This window comes from Oryctolagus cuniculus, chromosome 10 (assembly GCF_964237555.1).
Source record: "Oryctolagus cuniculus chromosome 10, mOryCun1.1, whole genome shotgun sequence".
Lineage (NCBI taxonomy): Eukaryota > Metazoa > Chordata > Mammalia > Lagomorpha > Leporidae > Oryctolagus > Oryctolagus cuniculus.
Window position 1 is genome coordinate 60577818 of NC_091441.1, and position 26373 is coordinate 60604190.

Genomic DNA, 26373 nt, shown 5'->3' on the forward strand with positions numbered 1-26373 from the left:
TGCACAGCTGCCTCCAGTTCAACCAATTAACTGTAGGACTTGCTCCTGATTGGAGAGCAGCGTACTTGGCGTGTGGGCAGCCGAGTTAGGATTGGCGGAAGAGGACTATAAAGGAGGAGAGAGACGGCATGCACCGGGAACATCTATGGGGAACATCTAGCTGAAGGAACACCTGTGCAGCCCCCGAAGAGAGCCGGCCGGCGGTGTGCCGCTCCCCTGCGGAAGTGGGGAATGTGGCCAGGGGGAACTGCCCTTCCACGGAGGTGGAAGGGATAGTAGCCAACCCGGGAAGAACCAGCAGCAAACCCGGGGAGGGCCGAGCAGACGAAAGAACAGCGCAGGGTCCTGTGTCGTTCCTCCACGAAGACGGGGAGCGACATCCATTGGCAAGGGTCCTAGACTTACAGCTTTGCACTCAAAATGCCATTTAAAGAGGGCGACCATTTGCTCAGCGGAATTATTAGTGATGCCTTTGTGATACTCTCAAGAGTGACCCAGGTTGGGTGATAGATCCAATGGCCACTCTGCACCAGGCCCTGTGGACGCAGGGCTGAGACATTCTGTCCTAGCTCAGAAACAGCACTGATGTGCTGAATGGGCAATAGGCTGCCCCTCTTCCCTTCCGTCTCTCGGGAAAGCTCACGTACTAAGTTTGAGGCAGAAGATGAAGAGGCTGGAAAATAGAATCAAAGTTCTTACTCAAGGTGCATGTGGGCCTGAGACTGTAATGGGGCTCTAAAGGTGGAAGTGTGGATTCTGAGCTTGAGCAGGTTGAAAATAGAGCCCAGTGAAGGCTCCCAGGGGTGAGACTCAGAAGTGATGTCAGCAATTATTTACGTGACGCTGTGATCTGGACACAGAGAGAAACCAAAGAGGTGATGGGAGGAAGTAACACAGATCACCAAGCTGGGCCTCTGGTCACAGAGGCACCAGTGTGTTGGCTCACAGGTCCAAGTAAGCAAGAAACGTAATCACGAAGCACTCTGGCAACACGATAGTCCCCATTTAGCCACGTGTGGGCTTTCTGTGGTTTCTGTTACTGGCAGTCATGCAAGAGCTGGGCATATTAAGTGGAAAGTTCCAGAAATAAATAATTCCCAAGTTTCAAATAAGTTTTATTGCAGTATATTGTTATAATTGTTCTATTTTATTGTTAGTTACTGTTGTTAATATCTTTCTTTGCCTAATTTATAAGTTAAACTTTATCTTGGGTATGCATGTATGGGAGAAAACAGTATAAATAGAGCTCAATGCTATCCAGTTTCAGGCTTTCATTGTGGGGGCACTGCTGTGTGCCCTGCTAGAAACCAAGATCCCTCAATTGAGACTTGGTGGAGAAATATTCCCAAGAGGATATCAACTGTTGGTGCCACTGAGTTTTGGGAACTGAGGACTGGTAGGGAATTCAAGGCAGGAACTGAGTTTAGCAAGGGTGAACTGAATGCTACCACAGCATCATGGGTGAATTGTGGGCTAGGTGGTAATAAGTGGAGAAAACAGGTTGTTAACACCTTGGTTCATTAGTAGTCAAGATCCAGAATTAGCTTATGTTGTTTACCTTACTCAGTCTACTTGGATATAGTTTATATCTTACTATTTCGTGACTCTGCTAGTACAACTATGTGTCAGTCTCAGCACAATGAGGAGAAAGTGTGCTACGATCATCTCCACCTTTGGAAGAGCTCTTCCTCCAGAGGCGTGGTTTTTTTTTTTTTTTTTTAATTACAGGCAGAGTTAGTGTGAGAAAGAGAGAGAAAGGTTTTCTTTCCATTGGTTCACTCCCCAAATGGCCATATGACCGGCACGCTGCACCGATCCAAAGCCAGAAGCCAGGTGCCTCCTTCTGGTCTCCCATGCAGGTGCAGGGCCCAAGCACTTGGGCCATTCTCCACTGCACTCCCGGGCCACAGCAGAGCTGGACTAGAAGAGGGGCAACCATGACAGAATCCGGCGCCCCAACCAGGACTAGAACCTGGGGTGCCGGCGCCATAGGCGGAGGATTAGCCAAGTGAGCCACGGCGCCGACCCCTCCAGAGGCTTTTGATGGCGGCAGAAGGAAATGGATCTGGTATTACCTGGTGCCTGTCTTTGACAATGCACCTGTAACGATGCCCTGTGGTCCCGCAAGGACTTGACTTGTCAGCTCTCCTGCATTTCCAGAAGGTAGGAGCATGTTCCCTAAGAAGGTAAGGACTTTGTCTATCTGATTGTATAGGGCTCTTTGGAGCTCTTCAGTCACTCAGGCAGGCAGGCAGATGAACAATTTCCTTCTAAAGAATTGATGCTGGGCCATTGTGTGACTTGGGTCTTAGTGGCCAAGGATCCCCATAGAGTGAATCTCTTCTTAGCTAGTGCTGCAACCATTTTTGAAGTTCAGAATGACATTGTTCCTTCTGTGAGAATATGGCAGAAACTTTACACAACACATTCTGTGCTTCCTGTCTGGGGGAGAACAGAGATCTGACTGTTGTTAACAAAGTCTTTATTATTAGCCCAAGTTGAAGGTTATGTGGGGTGCTTCTCAGTCATTCTGCCTGGGAAGCATCAGGGGAGAGCGAGTCATGGTTTGCCACCCTAAGCCCAGGACTCCAGGACCCAGGAAGGCTCCTGCAAGGGACAACACAAGTGTCCCTTTCCTGCCTCCCCTTCTTCTCCTATAAGCACCTTCGGGAAAGGCCGAGGGCAAGGACAGTTGTTCAGGATGGGCATCTGGACTTCAGTGGCTTTTAATTTTGCTGCCTGCTCAACAGCATAAGTGAGCAAATGTTTGGAAATGAAACTAAGGGCTAGAAAAGGACCTGAATTATCTTTTCCATGGAGAAGCAAAATCTCCAAGTGTATACCTGACAGTACCTGGAAAAAAAAGAGGATCCAGCCTGGATAGAGCGCTGTAAAGTTTTTCTCTTGAGTTTTCATCTGGGGAAGGGAGAGAAGAAGGAGTACCTGCCAGGTTTCTCACCTTTTCAGCCTCTCTCTGTCTTTGGGATGCTTTGAACTTCTTGTCTGAGTCCACTCTCCAAAGTGAATGGAACAAAGAAATTTTGCAAAGTCTATTTCTTTAGTGATTTATTTGACAAATATCTATTAGTCTCTCACTGTATACCAGACACTGGGTATATGATGATGGAAAAAGCAGACACAGTGCTCATATGAATAAATGTTTGAAAAAGATGGTAAGTACTATAAGGAAAATCACACACTGGTAAGTGCAAATTTAAGTCCCAAACCTAAATAGGAGTAGAATACTGCAGTGTAATTTCTAACACACACTTCGACTTCCTACATGCCTTGCTTCCCTCTCTACCGGGCCAATCAGTCTCTGACTATTTACCAATTACAGCTCCTCTAGGAGTCCGCATAACACCCTGAAGGATGTATTTTAAGAATTCTTCTCTGTACACTGATAAATCAAACAACACCATTAAGCCAGCTCCTTTGATCTGATAAATTCCATTTGAACCTAAGCTGAACCTGTTAGCACTTCTGAGCGGGAGTTGAGTTCCAACAAGATGCCAGTGGAGTTGAAAGTAATCACACATGTCAATTGTATACAATCCTGTGATAATTTAGGGAGACAGATTATATCAGGGGTTTCAGCCTCTCTCATTCCACAAAAGAAACATCCATTTGTGCTGAGGCCTAGGGAATTTTACTACTGCAAGGCAGCAGCACAAAAATCAAAGGTTTAACACATGCTAACACATGACATTGAGTTGAAAATGTGGGTTTCGGTGCTAGACTGTGGTGTCTTCCAGGGCAGGCATGATTTCTGATCCTGTTGGGGCTTCTAGCCTCAGATTTGGGATTTGGCACAGAGAATGTTCTGTGATTGTCAGACTGAAGGGTTAGTGGGCCCTCAGCATCTGCACGTTCCACACATGGGATTCAATCAACCATGCATCGAAACTATTCAGGGGAAAAAACTTCCCTTATACTGAACATGTAGACTTTACTTCTTGTCATTACTCCCTAAACAATATGGTATAACATCTATTTACATAGCATTTACATGTATTAGCTATCATAAGTCATCTAGAGATTATCTAAAGTATATGGGAGGATATGCATAGATTACATATGTGCAAGTACTATACCATTTTACATAAGGAACCTGATTTTGGCACCTGAATTGCAAAATATGTTCTGGAACTAATTCCTTGCAGATACGCAGGGACAATTGTACTTGCCATTCCTCTTTTTCCTTCTTCCCTCTCTTCCTTCCTCCTTCCCTTCCTTTGATTCTTTCTTCTTTCCATCTCTCTTTCCCTCCTTTCAAGATTTATTTATTTGAAAGGCAGAGTGACACACACACACACACACACACACACACAGATACAATCTTCCATTCACTGGTTCATTCCCTAACTGGCCACAAGAGCCAGGACTGGGCCAGGCTGAAGACAGGAACCAGGAGTCAGGAACTCTATCTTGATTTCCTATATGGGTAGCAGGGGCCCAAGAACTTGAGCCTTCATCTGCTTCATTAACAGGAAGGTGGATCACAAGTGGGGCAGGCAGGACTTGAACCAGCTCTTCAATATCGGATGCCAACATCACAAATAGGTTTAACACACTGTGCCACAACCTCAGCCCCCTCTTTCTTCTTTGTTCCCACCACTGCCACACCCAGTTTATACAGGAATCAGAAGCACACAGTGTGGGAAGAGGGGTATGCTCTTCTGCTTCTGAAATCCAAGGAGTCCAGGACAGGCCCAAATCCGGTTTATTTTATCAATTGGCACTCATCTTAAAGCTTAGAGCCAATAAGGCTGAACCATTGATCTCCTTCCAGCCAACAGGAAGCACAGAGGACATCCTAAAGAGAGTTTTTTTTTTTTTTTTTTCCGGTAGTAGAGAGACCGATTCTTGTCCAGTGAAGTTTGGGTCACACAGTTTTGAGACAAAGATGGATTTATGCTTTATACAGCAGGCACTCACCATCAATCCCAGTGGAGTTCATTAGGAGAGAGAAATTGTCATAAACCAAGACCTTCTCACATGCTATCTGATCCCACTCCTACCAAGAGGAAGGGATCTACAAAGAAGAGGGTTTGAAGGCAGTGAGACTGTTGCCTCCTTTTGATAAATCAAAAACTCTTGCCTGCCCCTGTAGATTTCAGTGGGTTTCCTACCTTACCCCCAATCCTATTTCACTCTACTCCAGCTCCAGGACCTGCAGAGGGACATGGGGTTTTTGCTTTATCAAAAGGAGGGGTGAGTTAGAAAGGTTAAAGACTGCCTTAACAGTCTCCACATTGTTCCCAGCATAGGTGTCAGTGTCACTGACTGTAGAGAGGGAAGCACAGGTCTCTATCACCTTCATCATTCTGTACATATTTTAAAAGCATCTAGAATAGATGGTGTGGTCCCAAGAGCTGGGGATGTAGCAGAAACAGAGGAATTCTCTGGCTGGATGCTAGATGAGTATCTCATTTCACATAGCAGTCAGTTCCATGAAGAAAAAGAGCCATGACAAAGGGGCAGGGGATGATGTGGGATGGGGCAGGGTGGCCGTGAGGCAGAGCTGGGAATATGGGGTTGGGAGCTGTGAGCACCCCAGGCACAGAGGGGCAGTGCCAGAGCCCTGCGGCAGGAATAAGCTTGTTGGGTTCCAGGAGGCCTGAGCTCCCCGTCCTGTGGGTTGGGGAACACTGGTGAGAAGCTAATGGGTTCTAGGGCTGGGGGAACCTGATGAGAACAGCTGAGAAAGTGCAATGGGGAGAGGGGAAACAAGGAAACCCTTGTGCCTGCTAAAAAGGAATCCAGAAACAGAAGAGAACAGAGAGGCCGGAATGGCTTTAGGAGGAGGACTACAAATACTATGACCTTAGTCCTAGAATGTACTGCAGGCAACACAAGGAGGAAGAAAGGCAAGGAGCGCCCTGTTTGTTTCAGGCCTTTCCATCTGATAAGAACCTGATAACTGGGAGGATAAAAGCTACAGCCTGATGCTTCCCACATAATAACTCCAATGAGCAGTGCTTTCATCACGGGAGTGAATCAGATGCTATCGTCATGATGAATGATAAAATTGGGTTAAAGAATAGCCAGGTGAATTGGCCTGGTGATCAAATGTTCATAACCACTGGACCAAAAATCAAATATACAACGAGAAAAATACCCATCCAGGTGAGACAACTTATAGACAAACCTCCTGAAAGTGGCTCAAGTCTCCCATAGAGATAATCAGCTAGGAGAAAACCAACAAAGAAAAAACTGCATCTGCACTGAACGTGTACAAACTTCTCCCTAGAAAATATAGTATGACAACTATTTACATAACATCTGCATTGCCATCTAGAAATGACATGAAATATACAGGACTATGTGCACAGTTCTATGCAAATACAATGGCATTTTACATGGAGAGCTTGCATATCCACAGGTTTTGGAATCCTTGCCTATCCTGGAATCAATCTGGAATACTAAGGATGACTGTGTACAACACGGGTCCTAAGAAACTACATGTGAGTCCTCATCAGCAGACTGTCTGGTAAACTTACACTGGGCCTGCAGTGGGAGAAAGAGCAGTGAATGGCTACAAGTTTTTGTTTGCATTCTGTTCTGCCCTGAAGGCTGAGGTTGCAAACCTAGAATGAGCACTCACTGCACTCATTGATCTCTCTCAGTCCGTCTGCAGAACTGCAGCCCCACCTATCTCTGTAGACTATTCTAGAAGAGTTCGTGGAAGACACCCTGGATGGTGATCCTCAGCCCCTGACGCTGGGCAGGGATGGAAATGGATGGTTTTTGTGGAGCATGGGCAGTGTCTGGGCTTTCACAGTTGATGTTCTCATTTGTACCTCACTTCTCCTTAGAGAATCTGATATCAAGAACTGATAACTGGGGCTGGAGTTGTAGTGTAGTGGGTAAAGCCACAGCCTGTGATGGTGCATCCCATATGGGTGCTAGTTCATGACCAGTTTCAAGCCATCTCCCTGCTGATGGCTTGGGAAAGGCAGTGGAAGATGGCCCACGTACTTGGGTACCTGCCACTCACGTGGGAGACCTGGATGAACCTCCTGGCCATTGCAGCCATCTGGAGAGTGAATTCATGAACGAAAGGCCTCTGTCTCTCCCTCTCACTCTGTAACTGGGACTTTGAAATAAATAAATAAGTCTATTTTTTTCTTTTTTAAATTTTTTTGACAGGCAGAGTGGATAGTGAGAGCGAGAGAGAGACAGAGAGAAAGGTCTTCCTTTTGCCATTGGTTCACCCTCCAATAGCCGCTGCGGCCGGCGTGCTGTGGCCGGCGCGCCGCGCTGATCCGAAGGCAGGAGTCAGGTGCTTCTCCTGGTCTCCCATAGGGTGCAGAGCCCAAGCACTTGGGCCATCCTCCACTGCCTTCCTGGGCCACAGCAGAGAGCTGGCCTGGAAGAGGGGCAACCAGGAAAGAATCCAGTGCCCCGACCGGGACTGGAACCCGATGTGCCAGCACCGCAAGGTGGAGGATTAGCCTATTGAGCCGCGGCGCCAGCCAATAAGTCTATTAATTATGAAATTAAATACCATTTATACATTTAAATTTATATAAATATTCTATAAATAAATAAATCAATCTTAAAACAAATTTTAACTGCCTGAGGTATTTTTTCTCCAAATAACAAATAGGCCCTGATTTTCAGCAGGTCTATTAAAGGTGTCGCATGGCAAGTGGGTGAGGAGTTAATTATTGGCAAGTTTCTCAACTCAAAGAATTGTCCCTTAAATCATTCCTTTGCTCATTGCTGCTGAAACTGTAGGGGTCCCCAACAGCAAATACAGGAAGACAAAGGGGTACGAAGAACTTTTACTTAAAATGTTCATTTCCACTTTCTGCAGTTTGTAGGACTGTATGTTTAGGCTGGTGCTCTACAGATAGAAGCAATTCTGTCTAAACGAAACCAGTTAACTTCCATTTCACTCAACCACTGTGAAAGACTTGGCAAAAGATCCAGTGTTGGTATGTAAGGTTTTCATTCTCTTCATTTAATCACCCTTGGGCCATCCGTATACACAGAGTAGAACCTGAGCCCACCCAATATCATCAGGTTAATTCTGAATCAAGACATTTTGACTTATTCTCCCTCTGCCTGTCTCTTCCTCATCATTCCTAGCTTCATCAGCTTAGCCAGCTTGCATCTGACTGAACTCCCAAATCGCCTTTTCCAGAAGGTACCAAAATGTAGAAGAACTGATATTACCCACACACCTGAGAAGACTAGGACCAAGGATGGAACAGATGAGGAAGGGGTAGATCCAAGATGGATGGAGTTGGGGGCTTGTGGACACATCCTCAGGCAAGTGGGGCTTCTGCAGTAACTGGAAAGATTTGTCAAGCTGAGGGAGGCTTTGGTCTCAAAGGGGAGATGAGTACATGTTACAGTGGCATATTAGTAGTTAGATCAGGAGATGTGCAAATTGCCTTTGGGTATAAAATTAAGGCTTATGGTGTGGGATAGAAGTATATTCTGTGGAGGGAGAAGTAAGATGCAGCAGATGTATGCATTATGCTTCCACTTAGACTTCTTTTTTACCTGTATAGAAATATTTATTTATTTGAAAGACATAACAACAGAGAGAAGGGAAGAGAAGCTGGACTAGAAGTGCCAAGCAGCCAGAACTCCCACCGGCCACTCCAATATGGGATGCAGAAGTCCCGTGTGGTGGCTTAACCCGCTGCACCATATACCCACTCCCATACTTACAGTTATGTTCTCAGAACTCTCAAGTCTTCCACCTGTACAGAACTTCTAGTACATGCTGCACGTGAAGTGCCATGCTGTGTGGTGTGAGGACATGCTTTAGACAGAGAGCTCAGGAAAGCCTGGCACGGGCTGCAGAGGTTCAGTGGGCGTCCTCAGTGTGACTGCCATGCGGGGGACCCACATGTCCCTGTGGCACATTCTGGGGACATGCCCCAGGAAGCAGACTTGATCCGTGTGCCTCTTTCATTAATGCTTCAGCTAGCTGCCTGTGCCTACGTAGCCTTCAGCCTACGGCATACGTGGAAAGAGAGAAAATGAACATATGGGAAATTCAAAAATAAAAGATTTCAAGGATGATCTACCATTCTGAATTATATAGGAAAACATAGGCAATGAAGTGGGAGCTCTGCCCTATTCTGAAATGTCCAAATGCTCCTGGAGGCGTGGTGTTGGCGCACAGATAGCTTCTTACGAAAGAACTTTATCTGAGCACGCATGTTTATCCTTTTTTAAAAAAGCATAATTTTGATTCAGAACCAATTAGACAAAAGAGAGATATTTGTGTCCTGTCCAGTAATATAATTCAATGAAGTCATTCCTTGGAAGCAAAGCAAAACCAAGCATGGTCTTCTAAGACAGTTTACCTGACTGAGACCAAGAAGAGTCATTTTATTTTTTTTTTAGAAAGGATTGCTACAAACTACATGCAGGTTTGAAAAGAATTATTTCTCAAACATAATCAGAGGTTGTGTGTGAGTAGATGGAGGTCCAGCTCCAGATGGAAGGTTCTGGATTAACCAGTGAATTATTAATGGTGAAACCATAAATCCCAAGGCTAGAAACCAGCTTCAGTTTGCTCGTCACCTTGTCATGCACATTCAGTTTGAATGCAATAGATTTACTAACAGGTATAAAAGTACTAACTGGGGACAGGTGTTGTGGTGCCATGGATTCAGCCACTGCTTGGGTTACCTGCATCCCACATCACAGTGCCTTCCCTTCCTATCCAACTTCCTGCTACCTAGCACCCTGGAAGGCAGCTGATGATGGCTCAAGTACTTGGGTCCCTGCTACCTGCATGAGAGAAACATATGAAACCTCTGGCACCTGACCTCTGCCTGGCCCAGTCCTGTCTGTTGGGGACTGAACCACCAGATGGATGATCTCTTTCTCTCTATTGCTCTGCCTTTCAAATAAATAAAAACAAACAAATACACTTAAAAAAAAGAATGCAAGTCTTGTAATCATACTTTCTGGGAATAAAACACATCTCTATAATCAAAACAGAAATACAAGAGTTGTACAATTAGGTAGGTCTTAAAATGCAGCAGACTACACAGCAGGTGTAGATACTCTTTCTCTTCGATGGAAGCTTCATGATGCTTCTGAAGTCACTAGTCATATAAGATAGAGTTAGGAAAGCACAGTCTAGAGCAGTCTTGTCTAATGCAGTATGGCCATGCGACTGAATAAAATTCAACTGCTTATTTATAGGGTGCCATTCATTCCATATTTACTCAGAGAGTTTCAGAAGAACATGTATCAGAAAAGAAAATTGGTTTTGTGACTATTTTCACCTTTCCTAAAGTTCCCCCTCGTGCTGTTGGAATGGATAAGAAATGGTCAAGTACCACTGAGTTCTCTTTGGAACAGAACAAGGAAAAGTGGAGGCAGATGATGACTTAGGAAAAAGGTCTGAGAAGGAAAAGCCAGATGCTGAAAAGGACGTCACGTTAACCCAGGAACACGGCTCTGCCAACGCTGGCGGAGCACTGCACCGAGGTTTACAGAGCTCTGTAAAAGCACAGGCCTCGGCCGCCCTGGTACAGCTCACGCAGCAAGCCTTCTTAATAGTTTTCTAGTGTAGACTTGTCTGTCTTACTTTCTCTCCTGATCGGTGGCAGTGCTGTGATCTGCTGTGACTCCACAATCCCGTAAGGTAGTTCAGTTTCCTATTTGTGAGAGACTTCTCCCGTTTCTGAAAACACAGGTGGCCTGCACCGTTCTATGAGATTGCAGCTGTGGTAGAAATCTTTTTTTCTCACCACAGTTGCTTGGGGGAGCTTTTCTGGCAGGAACACAAGCAAAGCTGGGAGTGTGCCTCTGAGAGTGGGGCTTTTGTCGGCATAAGAACTACAAAGGCGTGGATTTATGTTTCTACAGACGCCATAAGCTGGTTTTATGGAGCTCGATTCCTTTGTCCTGAACTCCCTTCTTCTTGAAAACCACCTGCAAGTGTGGTTTGCAAATCAACCGCCTCTGACATCTGAAGAGAAGGAAGAAAAATGACAAACTCTACGAAGATCTCACTTGCTACCACGGTGAGAGTCAAGAAGGGCAAAGGAAAGGATCTTTTAAAGATTTCCACGAAAAAACCTTTTTTAGAATTCCTCCACAAAAGAAATATCATATACTAAGATAAATAACCATGCCAAAGCAGCACGTTGCTGGAGTACATCTTCCATCACCCTGGCTTTCCATGCTGAAGATAACCACTCTTTAACATCTCTAGTACCTTTCCTTCCTTTTTATTTTTTTGTGGGCAGAATTTCTCGACACACTCTGAACTCTGTGCGTGTGTGTCTCTGAGTGGATGTATAAAAACATACTTTTTTTTGGATACTGCTTTGATGTACTGTATGTACAACTCAGTATATAGTAAGTCCTTTTCCATTCATATTGATTATGTATTATATTATTATCAACTCTTTCTAAACATAATTTTTGTAGTTACCTTTATAGTCCACTAAAATGGATGTTTCTGAATTTACCTACCTTTTCCCTATTGGTAGATAAATATTCACCCCAGCTAAGGTTGTTCAAATTTTTCATAATTATAATATTGTGTTGAGTTTGTTTCATTTTGGCAGAATGTATTCACAGATGGAAATTAGTGGTAAAAAGAAACACACATTTAACAAATTTTGGAGAGTTCAATGTGTGACTTGGGTTGTTTATTTTATTTTATTTTATTTTTTGACAGGCAGAGTGGACAGTGAGAGAGAGAGAGAGAGAGACAGAGAGAAAGGTCTTCCTTTTGCTGTTGGTTCACCCTCCAATGGCCACCGCGGCCGGCACATCGCGCTGATCCAAAGCCAGGAGCCAGGTGCTTCTCTTGGTCTCCCATGCGGGTGCAGGGCCCAAGGACCTGGGCCATCCTCCACTGCACTCCCGGGCCATAGCAGAGAGCTGGCTTGGAAGAGGGGCAACTGGGACAGAATCCGGCGCCCCGACTGGGACTAGAACCCGGTGTGCCGGCGCCGCAAGGTGGAGGATTAGCCTATTGAGCCATAGCGCCAGCCAACTTTGGTTGTTTATTATGGCTTGGATATGAGAAAAAGTGAAATTCTTGCTGTCTTTGAGAAATTTATTTATTATACTTGCTTGAAAGAGACACAGACATCTATCTATCTATCATCTCTCTCTCTCTTGCTTGCGCCCATCAGCTGGTTCACTCTCCAATTGCCTGTAACAGCCAAGGCTGGGCCAGGCCAAAGCTAGGAGTTGGGAAATCAATCTGGGTCTCCCACGTGGATGGCAGGGCTGGAACTGGGAATGGAGCCAGGATTCAAATCCAGGCACTCAGATATCGGATGTGGGCATCCCAAGCAGTGTCTTAACTGGTACACCGAATGCCCACTCCTATTTTAAATTTTTAGTGGAGATTCAAAGCAGGAAAGAGACATCTCCCCATTCCAAGCAGCTTTAGAGATTATCCAGTATTTCTCTGGGGTAGGGGGTGAAGAAAATGATGAATTTTATGAAAAAGCTGTAAAAGAACAGAATATATGTTGACAGCAATCCTCTAGCTTTTCCTGCGTTTATTTTTTTATTTATTTTCTTTCTTTTTTTTTTTTTTTGACAGGCAGAGTGGACAGTGAGAGAGAGAGAGAGAGAGAAAGGTCTTCCTTTTGCCGTTGGTTCACCCTCCAATGGTTGCCGCAGCCGGTGCACCGCGCTGATCCGATGGCAGGAGCCAGGTACTTATCCTGGTCTCCCATGGGGTGCAGGGCCCAAGTACTTGGGCCATCCTCCACTGCACTCCCTGGCCACAGCAGAGAGCTGGCCTGGAAGAGGGGCAACTGGGACAGAATCCGGCGCCCCGAGCAGGACTAGAACCTGGTGTGCTGGCGCCGCAGGCGGAGGATTAGCCTAGTGAGCCGCGGCGCCGGCTTTTCCTGCGTTTTAATATCAACCCCAGAGATGTAATCAACAGTTCATGAAACCCTCTATTCAGAAATTCTAAGATGAAATACAGACTTGAGATGGGTCAGAACAGAGGGTACTATTACATAACTCCCTTAGTTACACATAAGGGAGGGGAAGAAGATGAAGAGTAGGCAAGGATTTCACTTCATGCAGCCTTGGCCAGGAGAAGTAGGGTGGAAGGACATAAGGTAGAATGAACAGCCTGAGAAGAAAATGGAAGCTGTTATGTGCAGACGTTAATGTTAACCAGGCTCCTTGATTTTTCCTGTCACCCATTTCTAGACATTTTTTCCCTCAAATAAGAAATGACCAAAACTTCGCTCCTCAGAACATATGGGGGTGAATGTGACCATCCTACTCTCTCTAAAATTAAGTAGTTTATTTTCAGGTACATGAGAGAAAAGTAAAGAACTTTCTGCTTCTGTGGAGATGGAGGAGTCATCCCAGAAACCTGCAGTCTTCACTGGAGAAGCCAGTCTCCTGAGGAAATCCCAATTTTTCATCTGTCAATCAACAAATATTCCTGGGACAAACCTGATGCGCAAGAACTGTGGTGTTGTGTTTAGATGGCTAATTGATGAATCTCCTCAAATCTATAAATTAAGTGGCTTTAAACTCTTTAACTCATTGTCAGGTCACAAGTCAGTAATGGAGATTGCAGATAAAAGTGTTAAGAACTTCACAACAGCTACAGTCCAAGGTCAAGTGCTTTGATTCTTTTGATATAAGCAAGGAAGTGGTAAGGGCTTCTGGAGGGTGGATTTGTCTTTTTCTGATGGATAGCTCTACAGCTTTCAGGTAACTTATTTTTAAATAAAAAGGAACTTTCTTTAATTTGTGTCAATTTTAAATGGATTTATGTCAACATTGTTTTTATTTAAAGGGATACAGTAAATGCAAGGTCAACAAAACCACAAAGATATTGATATAGTAGCTGCCATTTGAATTTTTTTTTTTTAGATTTTTTTTTTTGACAGGCAGAGTGGACAGTGAGAGAGAGAGACAGAGAGAAAGGTCTTCCTTTGCTGTTGGTTCACCCTCCAATGGCTGCCGTGGCCGGCGCGCCGCGGCCAGCGCACCGCACTGATCCGATGGCAGGAGCCAGGAGCCAGGTGCTTTACCTGGTCTCCCATGCAGGTGCAGGGCCCAAGCACCTGGGCCATCCTCCACTGCACTCCCTGGCCACAGCAGAGAGCTGGCCTGGAAGAGGGGCAACTGGGACAGAATCCGGCGCCCCAACCGGGACTAGAACCGGGTGTGCCGGCGCCGCTAGGCGGAGGATTAGCCTAGTGAGCCGCGGCGCCGGCCCGCCATTTGAATTTAACAAACACAATTCCCTAAGCAGCCTACATAGAGACCATCTAGTATTAGTATATATATTTTTAAAGATAAGTTGTATTCTATTGAAGTTCAACTGTGCATTGATTTGCTGTTTAAGTCATCTTGGATTATTTGAAGGACAATGGATACTACTATCCTGGAAGATTCAGCCTTCCTCTTCAAATCAAAGTTGTTTTGAAGTTTTGTACCACATTAGTTGGTTATTTTTTAAAAAAGGAAACAGACAATTTAGCCCATAGGTTGCAGATATGATGACAGTGGACTTGGATGCTAAGAAGAGGCCCTATGTACAGGATGTAGTTGCTAAACATTACAGTGGTAATGAACTTCAGAAACTTCATGGAAGCTTATTTTGGTGCAAAAAAAATTAGAAATCCATGTGCAGTTTGTTCATAAGGTGCATTTTCATGAACATTTTGAAGTCCCTTTGTATGCAATCCTTAAATTTATTTTGTACCAAAATGAACTAATTCTATTTCCCATGAATTTTTTTTTTACGTATCCTTGTATACATTGAATATTTAAGGCAATTATAAATGGGAGATGGCAAAGGGACTTGAAGCAAAGTAAGTGTATTGCATTTTGTCTGGCAAAATGTGGAAGCTGGTAGAACTTTGTCGTGATGGAATCATTCTATATCTTGTTTGCAGTGGTGGCTATAGGAATATGTATATGAACTATTTGTATACATTGCACCAATTTTAGTGTTTTGGCTTTGACACTGTATTATGGCTTTCTAGGATGTATCTGTGGGGGAAATTATGTGAGAGGCACAAGGTACCTCTGTGTACTGTCTTTGTAACTTCCTGTGACTCTACAGATATTAATAATATTGGAAATAGAAGATGATGAAAGAAATTCCATGAAGATAACAAAAACAAACTTGAACGCCTATTATGATTCTCTGGTCATAAGCAACATTTTAAAAGAAAGAAAAGTTCTTTTTAGAAATGATGCAGTGGATAATAATGACTTGTTAATTTTCTTAAATTTTAAACTTTCATCATGGGGGAAAATAGATAATGGAGTAAGACTGTTAAATGAAAATGAAATTCAAAGTGGGACTTCAATGGAGATATCATGGCAATCCTACCCAGAAATACAGACAATTTCTGTCCTGATCTGATACCCCTTGTCAAGGGTATAGCTCCAAAACATGAAACTGGTTGAACACTGTGAATTTTAATATTTTTAAAATAATATTCTGTATGTATTATGGATTGAACAGATTTGGCTTCTCAAGCTCATGCAGATATTTGAGCCAGAAGTCTCATGTTAAGAAATTAATGCTAATGGTTAATGAATTAGGGTGGAGGCATGGTCCACTTATGGCATCTGCAGGTGGGCCTTTGGGAAGTGATTGGATTGGATTAGATTCTAGGGTGGAGTTCATGAAAGAATCATGATGACATTACAAGGAGAGCCCTCACACAAGCACAGGAAGAATGTGTCTCTGTTTCCTTGTTCACCATGTGATTTTTTTCTGTACCATCCTCCAACCTCACCAGATATCTAAGCTAATGTGGCTGTACGACCTTGTACTGTGAACCTCCAAACAGTAAGCTGAAGTAGACCTTTTCCCCTCCTCTCATTTTAGTTAAAGTAACAAAAAGTTGATTAATACAATAGCTCCTTAAAACTGCAATAGGGGCCAGCTTTGTGGCATAGTAGGTAAAGCCGCCATTTGCCATACTGGGATTCCGTATGATTGCCAGTTTGTGTCCTGGCTGCCCCCGTTTTGACCCAGCTCCCTGCTAACATGCCTGGGAAAGCAATGGAGGATGGGCCAAGTGCTTAGGCCCCTAATCCCACTTGGTAGACCTGGAAGATGCTCCTGGCTCCTGGCTTTTGCCTGGCCCAGGCATGGCTATTGAAGCCATCTGGGGAGTGAATCAGAGGATCTAAGATCTCTCTCTGCCTCCCTCTCTCTCTCTGTAATGCTGACTTTCAAAAAAAAATCTTTAAAAGGCAAGCGAAAAATAACCTGCGATAGATTATAGGGATAAAAATCTAATTAAATTTTTGTAGTTGGTCATATTTTTAGAGCTAACTTGGAAGAGTTATGTCCTTCTGTGAGTTAAAGGATTAATATTTTCAGTAATACTGATAATTGGAAGAAAAAGGTAGAAAAAATAAAAATTCTTTTGATGTTGGTGGAATTTACATATCAACAAAACATCAGCAGATGGCAAAGAAAGCTTTCTGAGTGTTAATAGTTACATAATCATTGATTTTTCATTAAAACAAATATAAGAATGTTTCAAATGGCAATTTAGTGAAATCAGCATACCATTCATTTTAGTCTGCTCTGTGTTTAATCAAGGACACCTGGCAGCAGTAAACGTTTGCCCTGAAAACTCACAGAAAGTCAATGGCAGGAGGAATAGAAACACAAAACTTCAGGTCTTGAATGTACCACCTGGAGCCAAAAATGTTACCTAAGTGGCTTTGGAAAGTTGTTCCACTGCCACCATTAATTACAGGTAATGTTTCCAATCACTATTACTTTGCTCTATTTGTTAAAGTTCCATAGGAATTGGATCAGACAACTCTGGACCATGAAGGATTTAAAAATGGCAATTTCTACCACTATAAAACAGTGTCTATGGAGGTACCATAAAGGTTAAAAAGTGGATTTTTAGGGCCTGTTTTTTCACATCATTAATTCTTTTGAGAATCTTCCCATACGACAAATATTCACATCAAAGGAGCCTTGTTTTCTATTTTGTGTTTTCTGAGTCATCATCTCAGAAATCGGTCACCTCCTGTTTTTCCTTATAGCTCAACCAAGAAACTCAGCATATAAGAATTAAATGATTGTAGGACTTTCCCTCTATACCTAAGGGTGGAGATCCCTGACCATTTCCATCAATCACACACACACACACACAAACCCAACCAATTTGCCACTTGATAAGTTTGCATATGAGTTGGCAAAATTTCTTTATTCTATTTGGTTCTGTCCAACAATACCATGATTAGATCAATGGCTCAGATATTTGATCTTTCAAATCCATGGTGATCTCAAATGACAATGTGTAATATGAACTTTTAAGCCTGTAGAGTATTTTCTCTTTTGTAGGGTGTTCATTTTCATTTCTATTTTTTGCATCTTTAATTTAACTTTAAGCAGATGGTCCACAGATAAACCAACCTGAAAGAACATGCCAATAATTTGTGACCCATACAGTTTCTTCAAAAATGAGAGGTATGCAGAATTTTTTAATGAAAAATACATATTCCACACACAGTGGGAGCAAAATGAATCTTTGTAAGAGGAAAGGATGAAAAAAAGGAACTCCCAGGTCTCTTGTCCAGAGACAGATTTGTGTCAAGTTATTTCAGAATATGCCATACTTTTCTAAGCATTTACTGATGCTTATGGAGAGAATTTAAGAGCCTGCTCTCTCACTTACTAGCTAGGTGGTCTGGTCGAGTTGTCTTAATTTTTTCCCCTCTATATGATGAAAATGATAATATCACATACATGTCACAGAGTATTCATTAGGATTACATGAGATTATGTACTTGACTCATCTCACTTGTCAAATAGTAAGTGCTCAAAGATTAGCTATTCTCATGAGTGTTAAACTAGGCAGGTTGAGAAATTTAAAATCAATTCCAAGGAGAGGTATTCTTTCTATAAGTTACTTAATGCTTCCCTATTAATTCTCTCACTTGAATCTCACAATTCTAAAAGCCACTTGACTATTCATATTGTGAGGAGTTAGAGGGTTAATAGGCATTTAGGAAAGGCCCCGTGGAAATAAGAAACCAGGTTCATTATTGATGGTGAAACCTGCCATCCACTGATTAGACAAAAGACACTGCCCCAAGAAAATGAAAAGATTTATGGTAATGGAACACAATGGGTCCCATACCCATAGGTAACCCTATGAGAAACCATGTTCTGGCACCAGACCAGAACACACCACAAAGCAGCATGTCTCAAGCGCTTAGCATCTGATCTGAGCAGACTAGTCAGGTCAACAATATTTCTCAACTGTCGCATCTTCCAAGTGGTAAGGTTTGTTAATGCCTCAGGAACCATGACCACTACACAAGAGACAGGAAAACACAAAGCAGACTGCTGATGTATTGGAACTATGTGGAAGAATTGATCAAAGGCTATGCAGTCCCTATATAAGCTCCCAAGACCCAGGCGTGGACAGACCCCACCCTTGGGGACCCCTCTTGACAAACAGGGGTCTCTGTTTCTTAACAGAATATGCTTTCAGCTGCTTTGCTCACCCCCCTTTATTGTCTGTATGGTAATTCTTCATTGTCATGAACCAAAGAGCCAACTCTGAACTCTGATGACAAAGTGGGCAAAGGTGTTCACAGAGCCTGGCACCTGAAAGATTGGCAACTCTGCTCCCAAAAGGTGGTTTACCTAATAAGTTGGAAGAGATGAAAGCATATGGTGTTCTTCAGATTTTAATTCTTGCTCTGACTGATAGGAACCTTTGCATTTCTATAACTTAATAATATTATAGAAAAATCCCACCTGGACTGTCCCAAAGAAGGAAGGAGACGTTATCATCAGAAGTCTTCCAGAGGGGTGGGCATTTGGAACTGCTGGGGATGCCTGCATCCCATATCTGAGGGCCTGGGTTCAGAAAGATCTGGATTCTGCCCTGATTCCAGCTACCTGCTGATGTGCACTCTGGGAGGCAGCAGTGATGGCTCAGAGAATTAGGTCTGTACCACTCATATGGGAGACTGGCTTATGTTATTGGCTCTAGGCACTGGCCTGTCCTAGCCCTGGCTTCTGCAGGCATTTGGGTAGTAAATCAGCAGACGGGATAACCCTCTCTGTCTCTCTGCCTTTCAAACAAATAAAATGAATAAACAATTTTGAAAAATTGCTTTCCAAATTTAAAAATACAACTCTTCCAGAAGTTATTACTGTCAGTTGTCTCAGATATAAAAACAGACACAGACAAGTCACCTCCCAAAAGGAATAGGGTGCACCACAAATAGTACTGTTTTTCATTTTCTCTTGGAGCCTCAGAGAGTAGGGAGAAGTGGATGTCTCCTGTTGTTTTTGGAAAGCTTCAACCAAAACCTCATCATCAGAGGGACAAGGAAGCGGGCCACACAATTTCTGAATATTTATTACTTGATTTTATCTTGAAGAACAAACAAAGCTTTGTTCGAAAGGCTCCTGATTGATATCTGTCTTCTGGACTTATGAACCTTTCCTTCACAGCTTAATAAAACTATTCATTAACCTAGTGCCAGGCACTAAGAAGTGAGCTTTCTCTGAACTCTATGCATTCTCCAACAATGGCCATGAATGCTGGTAAGAGAAGTAGCATGATAACCTCATTTTACACATGAAGACACTAAAGTTCAAAGTTGCTTTATGATCACGCAATAAATAATCTGCAGAGCTGGGATCCAAAGGAGCAAAGGGCTCTTTGCTGGGAGACCTGGGATTTTTCTGACTTTGCATCTAGCTAGAAGTCCACCATTTTGAGCCTTAATTTCCACTCCCTAAAATAGGGTTGATGTATTCGATGTGGCAAACTCTTCATGTGAAGGGCCAGATAATAAATGGTTCAGGCTTTGTGGGCCACGTGGTCTCTACAGCAATGTTTCAACTCTCCTGTTAAGGAGGGAGAGCAGTCACAGCATGTAATCAAATAGGTGTTAATAGTATGCTAATAAAACTTTATTGACAAAGACAGGTGGTGGGATGGATTTGGCCCCTAAGCTGTAGTGTGCTGACCCCTGGTCTAGAAGAGGTAAACGTTTCTTTTACTGTTAATATCTTATGGTTCAACCTGTTTTGACGGCAATGCTGTTTCCCTGGGAAGATGTCTTGATTATTCAATCTTCTGTTGATAGGGCAGTGTGTAGAGTACTTCAGTACTTTTCTACTTCGCTCCCCTTTCTTCTTCCAAGGCTTAATGCCTGCTACATGCAGTTGATATAACCTATTACCTTAATGTTTCTTTGGCTTTTGTCTTATTTGGTTAGGGTTTGCATGTGGGTGGAGGTGGGGAGCAGGGTACGTAATATCGGGATTCGAAAGTGGGTTAGGTGTGGTCTCCTGACGGGGGTGACTGCTGGGAATGAAAACCCTGGGAAGAACTCTCTGACCTCAAATGATCAGGAGATAAAGTTCTTCCACTCTAGTAGGCAAGACTTCAGCAAGTGTTCCAGACCTGCCAGGAACGGGAGGGTATGAAAAGCAAGACTATGGGAGAACATGTCTTAGTTGAGGGGAAAAGATGAGCTTTCCTATTAGAAAAATAAAACTGCAAATACTGCTGTACTATGGTCCTAGCCACACCCAAAAAGGTAAACTATTGCTTTCCTCTCTGGCAAACACTGGGTACCCTGTACTCAGGGCCCTATGCCCCTTCTTGGGGGGAGCAGTGATGGAAACCAGTTTATTTCCATCTTATTTTAAGTGATTCCCCTAATAAGAAAATAATATAGCACACAGGTCACACTTCAGGAGCAATAGTGTGACAAATGAATATACTCTTTACAAAACATTATTACTACATAAAGCTTCTTTCAAAATCTTACAATTTAAAAATGAAGAATTTCCTTAAAAGGCCAGAGAATCATGTATCATGATAATTTGCCTACTTTTGTCAGAGTATTCTTTTAAAAATAATTTATTTATTTGAAGGGAGGGAGGGAGGGAGGGGGAGAAAGAATGAGAATGAGAGTTCTCCACTACTGGTTTACTACCCAAATGAACAGCCAGGGAAAGCCAGAGCCTGGAACCCCACCTGGCTTTCTCACGTGGGTGGCAGGGGTCCAAGCAGTTGGGCTATCTTTCACTGCCTTCCCAGGAATAGTAGCAGAGCAGCTGGGACATGAACCAGCAACTCTGATATGGGATGCTGGCAATGCAGGTGTGGCAGTTTAGATCTCTGTGCTACAACACTGGTCCCAAGAATATTATTTTTATTCCAATATTATATTGGCTTTCAAACAAAAAAAAAGCAATAAATGCTTATTAAAAAACAAAACAAACCTCTCTCTCTCTCTCTCTTTCTCTCTCTCTCATCTGATGCTCCCCATATAACCACGGCAAGTAATTCTTTTGGGTCTTTTTTCCTTTCTTTTAAGAATTAATTAAGTTATTTGAAAGGCAGAACATGGGGGTGGGAATAGAGAGAGAGAAAGAGGGGAAAAGAGAGAGAAAGAGAGAGAGAGATTGATTAATTGATTCTCCATCCTCTGGTTCACTCTCCGAATGGCAGCAACAGCTAGGGCTGGGCCAGGCTGTAACCAGGAGCCAGGAACTCCATCTGGTTCTTTCACGGGGGTGGCAGGACCCAAATACAGCCAGCATCTGTTGTCTCCCAGAGTGTGAGTTAGAGGAAGCAGGATGAGAAGGGGAGGTGGGACTTGATCCCGGGCACTCCAATATGGGATATTTGTGTCCCAAATAGTGGCAGCTTAATTTTCTGTAGCACACTGCCCACCCCTCTGACATTCTTTTCCATATGCTTGGAAGCATGCATCTTATATCTTTCTGGTGTGCATCTATTTATGATTACAATAAAATGTTTCTGCATATTTAGGCTACTAACAAGCTACAATGTGGTAATGCTTTCAATAGTTTATAGAACAGCTCTGCATAGGAAGTAAAAAGAAAATTCATACTTAAATGCATAAAATTTCATTGCTATATTCCATAGTGGGCGAGTTTGATCCAGTACTCTGGAGTGGAGGCCTGTGTATATTTCTGGCACCAGTTTCAACTGCAGCTAACAATAATGTGTTATACATTTTAAGATAGCTAGAAGGGAGGATTTTGAATGTTTTGATCACAAAGAAATGATAAATATTGGAGATGGTAGGTATGCTAACTCCTCCGATTTAGTCAAGACGCAATGTATATATGTATCAAAACATCAACTGTACTCTATAAATATGTACAATTATTATATGTCAACTAAAAATGAAAGAAAACTTATAAAAATGTGCTGAATCTATTCAATAGAGGAATAGCTGGATCTTTGAAGTAGATTACAGGCCGAGAGAATATAAGATTCCATCATTGCAAGGTAAGCCAAAAAGCCCATAAATCAAAGGAAGCATAGTTGCACAGCTCTCCTGAGCTCTGCTCCTGATACTCCCTGCTTGCGTAGGTATCTCCGATCACCCCTGCTCACCTGCCAACAGCACTAGAGGATCCCTTTGGCCACTTAGGAGTCCAACCCAGCTTCACAACTCTACTGCGGAATCAGACTCTTGTGGGCTTCTGATTTCATTTTGCTACTACGAATAAAAGTCAAGGCTGGAAGAGAAAGTTTCACAGTATATATGCTTGAAAATCTGGACAATTAAAATTGGTGAATACAAAAACCAAAAACTTAGAATATGGATGGTTATGGGGGAAAAGTTATACCTAATAATTACATTTGAAAAAAAATGCTTTTTTTTAAGGATAAAGGGAAGTTTAAGAAAAACGGAGTCTGTTGCGAGAATTCAAGAATAAGGAGCTAAGGAAGAGAAGCAAAAGGAGAAACCTACCCCAAACCCTACTAAAGCTGGTGTACATTTGACCTGTGCACATGGGAAAATCATTAGAATTAGAGCAAAGTACTTTCCTGATCTCAAATATGAGCACATTCTTTCAAACATTAGTAAGGTCCTCTTACTAAAGAACTGATTTTCTGTATTTTCAATAAGAAATTGTATTTTACTGAATGTAAGAAGTAAACGGTAGAAGAAGGAAATAAATGTAGTACTGAGATCATGTGGGGAGAAAATAAAAAAGAAATGGGGAAGGGAAGGGAGGGAGAGAGAAGCACATAGGAGTAGTGTGGGGAGGAACATAATACAGAATAGAATCTTACTGTATCATAAATAGTGAATTTCTAAATAGAGAACCCGTGACAGGGGATACTGGAATTCTTAACATTACACTCTTAACTACCTAATGGGCTTGAGAATCTACTTTCATGGTTTAGTACTCATTTCTTTTTCCATGACTGCAAACATCATATATCATAATGCTGTTGATGAGTAAGGGATCTCCCTGCCCTGTGCAATAATTCATCATTTTATACTTCACTCTTTCCAGGGGGGAAAAATCACATCTTCCTGTCCCCAAATGCTTGTGGAGCAGCCAGGCCTGGAGCCAGGCCCCTCTTCAATAAAGACAGCAGTAGATGGAGGTGGCCCTGCACTTAGAACAAGACTCATGGGACCCAAGAAGCATCAGATACAATCACCACCTGCAGTTGCCACTCACTTCTCCCTGTTTTGGATGTTCTACCACATAGGCTTGCCCACTAAAGTCCCTCAGGTTCAGTTCAGATTCTAAATGCTACAATGAAGGACATCCTCCTAGAAACCTACTCACCTCCTTCTCTGATAGCTTTGTTGGACTTTAGCAAAGACTACTAATATCACAAACATTTTTGTAGTTTGAGAATCTGTCATATGATATTTGGTATACTTACACTATAAAAACCATTCACCAATTAAGTGAAATTAAAATTTAGCTGGTGACCTGGACTTTATTTGGCAACCCTATTATTTGAACTCTGGGAGCCTTTCCAGGGTATCTGGAAACAGCCTTGGAAAGTCAGACTTGTGGGTACTTGGAGTTGAAAGGAACGGAACAAGAACTGGTGCAGGAAGTTCAAGCCAATTGCTTCTTAATGTCAAAACAACAAAATAAGAGGAGAAAACCCATGTGGAGTCTCTGCCCACTTTATCCACCTGCTGCCCCCGAGAGGGAAGGAGAGGGTCAATCCTGCTACTTCTCCTGAGAGTGCCCCTTGTCATTTCTGGGCAAGGATCTGCATTTTGTGTAGTTAAGGAGCAATTTCAACCAGCAGACAATGAGGTTATTATAGATAGGAACGGACCAGACACTGGGGAGTGGTTGTGTGGGCGGTGAGGGGTGTGACAATACAAAACACTTAAAGACACAGCGATATGCCAGAAGCACAGGGCAGACCTTCAAAATTACATTTATTGTATGAATACAAACACACGTGAATATGCTCATGGTTGACTTCTCTAAAAAGCACTTTTTCTCTTCATGAATCAATCTTATCTAATTAATCTCGTCTGTGGCTGGTCTTGGAGGACTGCCTAGTGAGCAAGAGCGTGCACCTGTGATCTCTGCTCCGACGGTGGCAGCCTGGGTTCGAGTCTGGGTTGAGCTCCTGCTGAGCTGCTGAGCCAGTGTGGTGTCTGGAAGCACTGCTTTTCTATCAGTCTCAGTTTGCAGTGGTCAAGAGTGAGTTTTTCTTGTTAAACATCTAAGCACTTAAAAAGAATTCTTACTTCAATCCCTATCTCTCCTTAATTCGGGTTTCAGGATCTATCAACTGTTAAGACTGCAAAAGTTTCATGCTTAATGATAATTACTGACATTTGATGTGCATAGAACTCACATTGAATAATACTAATCTTCTGGCACAGGTTCTTCTAATTTAATCATTATTATCCTTGATTCTAGGTTTGATGGATGATTTTCTTATAAACCTATCTACTGGAGTTATGCTGAATTTAACCATAAAGTCAATCCTAGTTAATATGGCAGGATTTTCTTCTTAGAATCCAAATTTTATATAAATATAAAAAGATACATACCCATTGTGATACCTAGCCCAAGGCTATATTACTTGTATAGGCTTCAGTGTCATGGAAACTAGTTCCGCAATTTTGGGCCTAAAATCTGATAAAAATCTAGTGTATTCACATAAGCCTAAAAACAGTTTAGAAGGCAAAGGAGGTGCTATTTGCATATGACAGAAAGTTTTAAAATAATGAAATAAGCCTGATTTCTGTTATAATAAAAAAACTCATAAAGCGTTCAATTAATATTACTGAGTCATCCATTTCTTTCTTCTTCTTTTTTCATCGTGATATTTCAGGTCTTTGGGAAAAGTCATTTTGCAATTATCTTGAAATTAAACATAGCATTCCAGTTCTGTGATGCACAGAATTCAGGGTGTCTGGTTCATTTAGGGTCACACTTCTAAGAGCCAAAGCGTAATTACTGAGCGTGGGGGTCGGATGGGATCAGTTTGCTGGCTCCTAGGCTGCTGTGTGGGGACTGGGTAAGCCCTCCGGCCGTGCTGTTTGTCCCTTGTGGTGCTGTAGCTATTTCCCCTTGCTGATCCCTGAGATGGTGATGGTGACGGAAGGGATGTGTGGGAATGTGGCCAGAGGGGCGCTAGAGGCAGGCAGGAAACAAAGGCGGGACGTGCGCCGCCTTCTCTTACTGGCCGCGTGTGTGAGGGTGGCGAGGGAGCAGTCTGCGAGCACAGGGGCGCGCAGGCAGCGCCAAGGCCGGCTCACTCACCCGTGCTGCTCTGGATGGTCCGCACGGTGGTGGTGGTGCGCGGCGGCGACGACGACCTCAGCGACACGCACTCGTCGTCCTGGGAGCAGCCCTTCTCGATGGCGCGCACGTAGCTGTGGCTCCGCATGCGGAAGCAGCCGGGCACGGGCAGATCCAGCGCTTCCACGGCCTGAGACTCCAGCTCGCTGAACACGGACTCGCACACGGACTCGAACTGCCCGTTCACTTCCATCTCGCTCACCTGGGGACGAAACGGGGGCGGTAACGCTTGCACCTGGTTCTCCACCTGCCCTGTCCCAACTTGAATCCCCCCGGAGACAGAGCAGCATCTAGTCACATTAAACTCAAAGGCGTTTTATTTCCTTTATGTTATGGACTATCATTGAGAGGCGTCCAGCTAATGATCCCCCAAAACACATGGTTTTTAGAATGCAAGCAAGCATGGGGCTAGAAGTCTTTCAATGCACTCGGAAGTGGTGATTCTTATTTATAAAGGAGGACTTAAAGAAGAATGGTCAGAGTTCACATTTCAGTGTAACTTTTTTTTTTTTTTTGGTAGCACAAACATTTCAGAAACTAGCATTTTTTATTGTGCTTTTTGAAGTGTCTAGTTCATCAAAAATTTTGGTGTTGACTGAAGCTTGGGTGCGAACTGTGGAACGATGCTGTATATTTTCAGGCAAGAAACTAACTGTACAAAAAGAGTCATCTGAGATATGTCAGAACCCTGGAAAGCACCATTGAGATTTTCAAATTATTTATAGGGGTTCACCCTTCTTTATAAAAAGCTGATGCCGTCCACAAATTGTTCTAAGTGTATTTAAAAATGAGGC

At 43.1% G+C, this 26373-nt stretch overlaps 1 protein-coding gene and 1 long non-coding RNA gene across 29 annotated transcripts in view; both read right to left on the bottom strand.

Moving 5' to 3' along the window:
* LOC138844049 (uncharacterized) overlaps positions 1-25534 on the bottom strand; it is a 59376-nt gene extending 33842 nt beyond the window's left edge. Inside the window, exon 1 of the long non-coding RNA XR_011379426.1 lies at positions 379-25534. This is a non-coding gene — a long non-coding RNA (uncharacterized lncRNA). The remainder of the gene's footprint in view (positions 1-378) is intronic.
* DLGAP1 (DLG associated protein 1) overlaps positions 1-26373 on the bottom strand; it is a 1071624-nt gene that overhangs the window by 185229 nt on the left and 860022 nt on the right. For all 28 annotated transcript variants that reach the window (XM_070050435.1, XM_070050436.1, XM_070050434.1 and 25 more), the window contains one exon: positions 25541-25781. In XM_070050435.1, the coding sequence (XP_069906536.1) occupies positions 25541-25781 (241 nt within the window). The remainder of the gene's footprint in view (positions 1-25540; positions 25782-26373) is intronic.